The sequence below is a fragment of the Diadema setosum genome, chromosome 3 (assembly GCF_964275005.1).
Source record: "Diadema setosum chromosome 3, eeDiaSeto1, whole genome shotgun sequence".
Taxonomy (NCBI): domain Eukaryota; kingdom Metazoa; phylum Echinodermata; class Echinoidea; order Diadematoida; family Diadematidae; genus Diadema; species Diadema setosum.
Genome location: NC_092687.1, coordinates 33,046,484 through 33,056,653, shown reverse-complemented (window position 1 = coordinate 33,056,653; position 10,170 = coordinate 33,046,484). Strand labels below are relative to the sequence as shown.

Sequence of the window (10,170 nt, the reverse complement as noted above, 5' to 3'; positions counted from 1 at the left end):
TACATGTGGTAACTAGAGTCTAAACTGTTAGTGGTAGAGTATTAAGTGCTCTGTTTACGTATAGGTTCTACAGTTTAGTGTCTGTAGTCAGTGAGTTTGTTGTGATTACGGAGTTGATGAATTTTCGTTGAGAGAATCTATAGGAGATCCAGCAATAGAGAAATTACTCTTGTGCAAGAAGGGTGAACTAATTCAGGTTGCATGTCACTACGAAATGCCAGGTGTAAAACGCTATATGCGCAAATCAGAGATTTTGCGTGACATTGTAGAATTTCTGGTGGAGGAGGAAGTCCTTCCTCCTGAGGCAGCTAAGGAAATCTCTGTAACTCCTCGATCTACATGTAAGTCCCCTGGTCGAGATACTCAGGCTGGAGAATGGAGAGTGTCAGACAACGAGGTGCGGATTAAAGAGTTGGAGTTAGAAAGAGCTAGGACAGACCTTGACAGGGAGAGGATAGCTGCTATAAATGTGAATCGAAGTGATCGCTATGAGAATGAGAGGTATTTCGATGTTGCAAAATTTGCAAGGATGGTTCCTTCTTTCAAGGAGGATGGAGTGGAGAAGCATTTCCCACACTTTGAGAAGGTAGCCCAAATCATGGGTTGGCCTAGGGAGAAGTGGTCTTCCTTGGTACAGTGTAAGCTGGTTGGTAAAGCGAGGGACGCTTACTTAGCTCTGTCGATGATAGTAAGTTGGGGGCCTAAGGGCTCAAAATGGGTTGTTTGGTTCAGATTCTTCCAAAAGCACCAAATTTGGCTCATAGGTCCCTTATACCATACACTTTCGATTTTTGATGGGCGCCAAGACTAAAAACCCTTGGGGCCGCCATATTGGTGGAATCCAATATGGCCGCCATCCGGGTTAAAGGTCAACTGCAGTTACAAGTTGAAAAGGTTGATTAATGTTATGAATCCCATGTGGAAGATTTTACGGGGTTAGAGAATGTGATTCTAAATATCATTTCTGCAATTCAAGGTCACTATAACCTCTCAAGGTGACTTTCAAGGTCAAATTAGGGTCAAATCAGGCATTTTGTGCATTTTTCGAAATGGTGTCTGTGAGCATTCAACTGCAATTCACTGGTACCCCTATTTTGTCCCATTTGTCATCTCTTCCATACTCCTTCTATGGTCAATTAAGGTCAGGAGCGGTTCCATCCACCTACATATCCATCATGATTAAATGACAAATAAATGAAAAATTATATTTAAGGTATATATATATATATATATATATATATATATATATAATTAAATATTGAAATTTTGAGCACAAAAAATGGGCTTCCATCGGTTTCGTTTTCTTTTCCAATTTTCTTTGCTCAAAGTTTTCACTATTTATCAATTGTTTCTGGTCAGTTTTTCCTTTCTTTGTTTCAATGCTTAAATTCGGCCGCCATCCTATTCCAAGGTGCGGAATCAGGGTGCAGTGGCAAAGAGGGTAATAAACACGCCTAATCTTATTTTCTCTTCGTTTTTCCTTCTGACGAGATAGCTGGATATCCCGTATGTAACTAGCTGGTCAGTTGTAAGTACTATTGGGGTGGACCACTTTACCGGTTTATGCACCTTGAATTTTCCGATAACGGAATGCCGATTCGGGATCTTTTGTGTCTGGGTTTGTGATTCTTTCACACAAGGGACTTCCACTTTTTATATCCAATTGATGAGGTGCAAAGTGTTGTGCCTCTACTAGAGGGGACGGTATGACAACACACACCATTGCTCAGCTAGACTTGAGATAAGTGGGATTCGAACACGCGCCGGAACCCAAGTCTTTAGACTGCAAGCCATACGCTACCGACTGAGCCACCTCGTCACCTTTCATGGTCAATTATATAACTTTCTAGCTGGCAAGTGATATGATTCTCCTCCTTCTGAAATTAGTGTATGCCTGCTCTCCCTTGCTTCCGGGGAATCGAGCTCCTCAATACTGGTCAGACCAGTATTCTAGGGGCAGTGAACTAAATTCGATCATTAAAGTCCTTTAATGGCAGTATCGTATCAGAGTAGGTGAAGACAATTCAGCTGAAGGTTTTTTCCTATCTTTTTTTTATTCTCTTTTTATCAAACGAAACCATTTCTTTACTGAAAGCGCAAAGGAATAGGGAAACTGAACACCTATTGATGTTGTATGGGATACTGATCCTGAAGAAAATAATCTTAACATTTTTGCGCAGCAACACTGTGCAGTCCTCTGACAAGAGATGGTGATGGCACCACTCAAATCTCAAATTACGATAGGAAGAGGGTAGCGGCTTCCTGAAAATGAAGATTGAAAAATAAAGAACTGCCCTCATTTATCAGCGCACAGATATCCAAGAATAAATGGGACGGACAACTCATCCTGAGCACCTGATTCGAGACGGAAATATCCAACAGGAATTGTGATCTCACAACCCTTCAGCTTTCCAACAACTTAGATGCGGTCTACGCAAAGATATCCATACAAAGGATGACATAATGTTTTCTGAAAGCATTTTCTGAAAACAGTATACAATCGCACGGATGAGCACAACATCACATTTTCTGTAGTGTGCTTTTTTAAATCCCTTTGATCTGGGGGAGTTACGGGTGGGTCGTAGTATTGAAAAGATAAAGGCCTTTTCAGCTCTTTCCTGTACAGCATACCTCTCTTCCAGAGCCCAACATCAGGTACTGCCAGGGTGCGACATTACTTCAGACTTGCTTTGATGTGGCATGCAAAATGCCTAAGTAGTATGGGTCAGCAAACCAGAGCTCACCGACACATTAACTACTTTAATAATCGTGCTCATGTCCAGCAAGGACTGATGAGCAACAAGGTTTATGGGGCAACCTGCGTCAACAAGGGTAGGCATCATCTCGTCATAACGTGGGAGCAGATCATCAGAAACCACCCTATCTGATGTGATCCCTGACTTCAGGGAGTGGAGTTGGAGGAAAGATGGCACAGGTACATGGCAATTACTAGTACTATCAGCCACTCTCCGCAATGCTTCAGTACAAAATTTCATTCTTCTGCACCACAGCTATTTCAAGGCATGCATTGGCAGGTGGAAAACATGGAAATAGAAAAAAATAATAATGAAATGAATGAATGAATGAATGAATGAATGAATGAATGAATGAATGAAGGCGAAAATGCACAATGTAGAGCTGGTGTCAGACTAGCCATGGTCAGTAGTTTGATATTGCTGCAAACTTAAAGGGGGGGGGGGATTGAGGGCCTATCCGACGGGAGGAGACATTGTCGCAATGCCATCGTCTCGAAGAAATTATTTTCGCTGTCACAACTAACGCGATTTCCAGGGCGACGTCCAAGGCGTCTTCAAACAAAGGGACAACTTATTTGCTTGGAAGTCACGGGGATGTTGGCACAGCTTTTGCAGTAGCAGGGACTTATCAGAGACGTCTTTTCTCAGCGACTTCTCCCTTTCGTCGCCATTATGTCATTACGGTCTCCACAACATGCGGGGACATCTTAAAGATGTTGCAGACAAATTTAGTCCCTACGACATGGCCACAGTGATGGAGACTTCGCAGAGACGTCTCGGAGAAAAGCTGGAAGACGGAAATAGTCTCTGCAAAAATCGGAAATGTTCGATTCTCCTGCGAATCCTGGAGATTGGGCTCGTCTCCAGGAGACGTGCGTCGTAAAGATGTTGCGGAGAGTAGAGTTGCAACCTATAGTATTCAGACCAACGAGATACCAACTTATAAAGTCTTGTGATATCATACCAATTTGCGTCCAAGCACTTTGGGTAGAATCTTAATAGACCCTAGAAGGTGTCATAAAAGTTGTACTATAGCATATCTAATCTGTACCCTGTTAATGGCGTCACTGTGGCACCTGTGAAATATGCGTGTTCCCTACATGGCGTCACCTGTCCAGGACTGTCATGTTCTCTGAACGGCATATTTAGCTGTGGAGGCACATAAATTTCCTATAAGGACTTTAGAATCGAACTTTCTTACACAAGTTCGAAAATAGCAAATTAATGCCAACCCGATGTACTAAAAACTGTCTTAAACACGTCAGATGTTTTTTCTTCTTTTTTCATCCAAATTAGGAGTGATCTCTATAATTATTATTCCATTGAATTTAAATCTGAATTATGAATATCTATTGTGATTGAGGATCCCTGACCTGCAACAGAGAAATAAAAACACTTCTCTTTTTAGTGGCAACGTCAAGGACGCTGGTAATATAGAGAGTAGCCCCCCCCCCCCCCTTATTGCTAAACGATTAATATATCAGGTAGCAATAGGATTCTATTTCTCATGCATGTATGTTTTTATTGCATTCCTTGCAGATGAAGATGAAAATAATAATCCAATAATCAAATCTTGAAAACTCTTTTAAAGGACATTACCCATAATTTTAACTAGCTCTTTTGGCTATCATTAAAGCAAATACAAATTCTGTATATTGAATTCCGCAAATATGACCAGTCGGTGAGGAAATTTCCTCTTACATCTGTAATGTTAAAATAATTAATGGAATGATTGTGACATGAACTATAATATTCCATAGCTTTGGACAGAACCTCACTTAAAAGCTTGTGTAGCCATATTATAACAGGCCATAACTGAAATGATGCAGAAAAAAAAAATACTGGCAGTACAACCATTAAAAATGAAATTGAAGGGTTACCAAGTCTTCAAATTTGATTGTGAAATAAGGATCTGAGTAAGATCCCTTAAACCTAATTACTCTTAGAAAGGGGTTCTTATCATAATTCATGAGTGTATACCTAGTGTTTGAAATCTTAACACGAAAGCAGATATATTGATGTTACTCCTGAGAAAGCCCACCTCTCCCTCTCCCACAGCCCTCAACAACTGCAATTCTATTAGCAGGGCTGGCATTCCTCCTATATTGACTATAGGCAAGCCATTTTCTAAATTACCTATTGTGAATATAATGGTTTGACCCGAAATAACCTTTAGGGAGACCTTATAAGGAAAAGTTGACATCAGACCATAAAAACAACTTCAGAATCAAATTCCTTGACCCATAAATCTTCTAAAGCTGACTTTTCAAATTATTGTAACACTTTAAAGGTTTTTGTTATGGACTGGCCTTTAAACGTAGGTGGCAGCCATATTGGATTTTGCTAATATACCGCCCCGGAGGGCGCCCTTCACAAGGAATACGCATTTTTTCTGCCGTCGACAACTGCAATTCTATTACTAAGGCTGGCAATCCTGGAATATTGACCATGGGCAAGCCATTTTTTCAATAAATTGTTATGAATAGAATGGCTTGACCCCTAAATGACCTTAAGGTGACCTTACAAGGAAAAATTGACTTCAGACCATAAAAACAACTTCAGATTCGAATTCCTTGACCCATAAAACCTCTTAACCTGACTTTTTAAATGATTGTAACCCTTTTATGTTTTCAAATGCAAGTGACCTTTAAACCTATATGGCGGCCATATTTGATTTTGCCAATATGGCGGCCCCAGAGGGCGCCCTTCTTGGCGCCCATCAAAAATCGAAATAGTATGGTTTGGGCTACATTTGTGCCAAATTTTGATGCTTTTCGAAAAATTTGAACCAAAAATCCCTTGCGCCCCCCACTATGAGTGATGTTGGTGATTATGATAAGGTGAAGAAGGTAGTGCTGAAGGCGTATGAACTCGTGCCCGAAGCGTATCGCCAACGGTTCCGTAGTACACGCAAACAGGACTCACAGACACACTCTGAGTTTGCTAAAGAGAAAGAGCAGTTGTTTGACAGGTGGTGTTTGTCTGTTCAGACGAAAAGTCATGCTCAGTTGCGTGAAATTATCTTACTGGAAGAGTTCAAGCGCAGTGTGCGCCAGGATGTGCGCGTGCATCTCGAAGAACAGCGCGTAGATACATTGCACTGCAATGCAGGAAACAGCAAGAATTGCTGATGATTATGCACTCACGCACAAAAGCAAGCAAAAGGCAAAAAAAAAAAAAAAAGATGAGAGTGCACATGTGAAACAATCACAATAGGGCGATACTAGCACAAAAAAGCCTATTGTGTGCTACAATTGAGTATATGAAAATAAGAACGACCCAAGTCCAATTTTTTGCCAAATTTAGTTTGACATGGGAAATTGTAGATTATGCATGGACTCATCTTGTGTGTAAATGATAAATCCTAATTACAACCGGAAGTGCCTGAAATGAATGAGTTAAATCTTATATTAATGTAAGAATGAAGGACTTGGGTCATTCTTCCATTCACATAATAGCGCCCTCTCTCATCCTTCTCCCATCTCTATAGCAGAATATCATGTATATGAATCAAAGAACGACCCAAGTCCATATGAATCAAAGAACTACCCAAGTCCATCACACAAAATGGCCTCTCCACAATTAATGTAAATGTTAATTTTCATAGTAATATATGTTCTAATTTGTATATACAATGTTGCCTTCCCATCACAGTTAAATAGAATATTATTGGACAAATAAAAAAGATATGAAGTTTTTTTTAGTTTACTCGAAATGATCTTCCATGGACTTGGGTCGTTCTTATATTCATATACTCAATTGTAAGAAACCAGGGCACATCAAACCAAAATGTCCACTGCTCCAAAAAAAAAAAAAGAAAAAAAGAAACATAACTCAGGTGCTTACCCAAATGCACTTGTGAAAAATGTGACACAATCACTAAAAGAGAAAATTCAGCCTGTTGACATGGAAAAAAAATACAAAAACAGTATGAACCATTTATATCGGTTGGATATGTATCTTTACCAGGTAGTGATGATGCGAGGAAAGTGAAAGTGCTCAGAGATACGGGAGCGTCTCAGTCCTTGATTTTAGAAAGCGTGCTGTCTTTCTGTAATGAGTCTTCAGTTGGTGCAAGTGTTCTGCTCCAAGGGGTTGAAGGTGGATATGTAAATGCTCCTCTTCATGAAGTAGACTTGAAATCAGACCTTGTTTCTGGTATAAAGTGAAAGTGGGTGTTCGACCGTCTCTTCCTGTGAAAGATGTTTCAGTCATCTTGGGCAATGATCTTGCTGGTGAGAGAGTGGTGTCTTCCCCAGTCGTGACTGAACGTCCATGTGAAGGTGATGAAACAAATCGCTTGGTGGAGGAATTCCTCATGTGTTCCCAGCATGTGCTGTAACGCGTTCTATGGCAAGGAATGCGGAGTCTGAGAAGAAGACTGCTGAGGTAGACATTGATCTAGGAGACTCATTCTTTTGTCGCTTGGTTGTTGATGATGAGCCTGTTTCTAGTATGAATGAAGCTGTGCATAATCTTAGTGCGGATGTTAAATCTGAACCAGTGACTTTGAACAAGACCAGGTTGTTGGAGGAACAACAGAATGATCCTCAATTGATTTCATTGAGTGAGAGAGCTGTATCTGAGGAGGAGGCACTGACTATGCCTGTGTGCTACTACAGGAAATCAGGTGTTCTGATGAGAAAGTGGAGGCCACCAGATGTTCAGGCCGATGAAGTATGGAAAGAAATCCATCAGATTGTCGTTCCTTCGGTGTATAGACGGGACATTATCAGTCTTGCTCATGAAGTCCCACTTTCAGGTCATTTGGGAGTTCACAAAACTCAGGAGAAAATAATTTCCCATTTCTTTTCGCCGGGAGTGCAGAGTGATGTTGCAAAATTTTGTAGAAGCTGTCATGCATGTCAGGTGGTAGGCAAACCAAATCAGAAAATCCCATCAGCTCCATTGAAGCCAATACCAGCTTTCGACGAACCTTTTTCCAAGGATCATAGTGGATTGTGTAGGTCCTTTGCCACGGACTAAAACAGGGCATGAATACTTGTTGACAATCATGTGCGCTGCGACAGGATACGTAGGCTTGTGTATGTGAGTGTGTGTGAGTGATTGGTGTCATAATTTACAGGCACGCCGGTGGCAAAAGTCAAAAGAGTTGATTGAATGAACGGGCTGTTTACCAATCTGCTGCATTTGGAGATGGTACGTCATAGACTCAATAGAAAAGATCTCAATCGAAGAGAGGATTTTCGTCCCCCCCCCCCACACACACACACCCACACATTAAGAGGAGATTCCTTGTGATGTCAGAATGAATCTCGGACCATGTAATAATCTTATCCTTACTGGTCTGAGCAATATCTGAAGTCTTAAAAAAAAATCATTATGTTTGATTGGATGATTTCTTATTAAAAAGAGAAATGATAGTGGTGTTTCGTACTACAGCTGAAAAGGGATTGTTAGAGTACACGTTTTTATTTTAATGTAGCTATATAAATCCATTGTACCTGTGTATGCATGACATAATATGTGACCCTGCACTACAAAACCAACAAAAAGTCGCCAGACATGAATTTGTAGTTGAGGGCAGATTGTTAAAGAATAGACGCTAAGCTTTAAAATGATGTATAACTCATTTCAAATGGACTCCACTAACCTATCTAAATACTAGAAAGAAAGCACACACTCTAACGAGACATGAAACTCGTCACACTGACGAGTTAGGTGATACGCCTTGGGTCATCAGATGTCGGTCATCTGTGATCGACAAAGAAAAGAATGTGATATAGGCACCTTGAAGTTGTATTGAGCGTGCATGCAAAACGGTTTCTCTAACCACTCGGCCACGGGACATCCACGGAAACGGTAAGGCCGAAAAAAAAATGTATAGATATTACAGGGGGAAAAAGTCAATGCCCACTCAACAATCGTGGCCGCGTGAACATGTATTGCATTGCTAGAAGGAAATGCGGCCTTGTAACGACTGAGGGGTCGCTGTGCCATTTCTGGCAATTTCGGAAAAATACGTCCCGCAGACATAAAACCTATAATCGGCTGATTTTGATACCTTGCCTTTAATCACAATTTTCAGTGTGATGACGTCATCAAAGTACAAAACAATGACATGGACTTGAAAGACAATTGCTCAAAGTACAACACCTCCGTTGTCGTCATTACATACTATTTGACAGAGTCAGGATGCAACATTCTGCAGCAGTCGAAGCAATGTGGTCTCCAACACAAAACAGAGGGATATTGTGTGTGTGTGTGTGTATAGGTGCGTTTATATACGAATGTGATTTCTACATGGACGATATATGTAATACAAAATTGAAGAAAAAAAAAGTAAAAAAGCTAGGTATTTTGTTTCGTGATCTTGTGGGGTTCGAACCCGCACGTGTGCAACCTCACGTCTCTGAGACGTCGCCTTTAACCACTCGGCCATACGTCTCGACGAGAAAAAAAAGAGGAACGTAAACTTATGTATGTGAAAGATGAATCAGGAATCGTTTTGTCCACATTCCATTCTCATTTTCAGTTTTAAACTGCAAAATTGTCAAACTAATAAGGAGATTTCAAAGAATAACATGCATGATTACTGCAGCTTATTGTCTCAGTTACCACACACTTAAGTTACAGAGGAAATGGAGCAAAATCATCTGAGATAAAGGTGCTTAAACGTTGTCAAGTTAATGCACATAAAAAAAAAAATCACCTCCCATAGAGATAACACGTAAACTTGTCTGATTTTGAGTCTTTACCTTTAATAACAATTTGAAGTATGATGGTAAGTCTTCTTGAACCAAGAGTGTGGAACGCAAGCTTCTACGTGAAAGATGAATCATGACGATCACCCGTGACCGACACATCTTCAAAGGGATCAGTTATTAGAAGTGGAAGCCCTCGTGCCAAGCATATTGTCTCAGCAATTCCAAAGCAATGATACCCTTACATTTATGCATACCATAATTTCCCTCTGAAATCAATGGTAGGTATATTCATGTACAATTGCTTGCCTTGTCCATAAACTTTGCTTTACAAACTTTCAGTGAAACGTGTCATAACATAATTCTGTAACTCCATTAGCAGGGATTGACTTCATAAAGAAAGATATATCAAATTGAACGCTTAGCGCGTATAACTAAGGGGGATTTTAGCCTGATGCTCTGTTCTTCACTGCTCAGATACCAACAACACTCATTACCTACGGCTACGTATAGAGAAACAGCCATGACGAAAATAAGTTATTCCTTTTCTTTGGCAGATAGACACACAACCCCTTTAAACCACACTATAATTGACATGGAGGGACATGAAAAAGTTCATTACTACTACTGAACAGTGATGCCTTCTACTCATGTGGCACAAGATACCTCTATAGCAACATAAAACCTGTCTACAACTCCGTTATTGCGTCAAACAATAACATCCTGGAATTTCAAAGAGATGAGCGAGA

General features: G+C 40.4%; 1 protein-coding gene across 1 annotated transcript in view; it reads left to right on the top strand.

Moving 5' to 3' along the window:
- Positions 1-214: 214 nt before the first annotated feature.
- Positions 215-10,170, top strand: part of LOC140246794 (uncharacterized) — a 75,782-nt gene continuing 65,826 nt past the window's right edge. The window contains exon 1 of the mRNA XM_072326127.1: positions 215-602. Coding sequence (XP_072182228.1) covers positions 215-602 — 388 coding nt within the window. The remainder of the gene's footprint in view (positions 603-10,170) is intronic.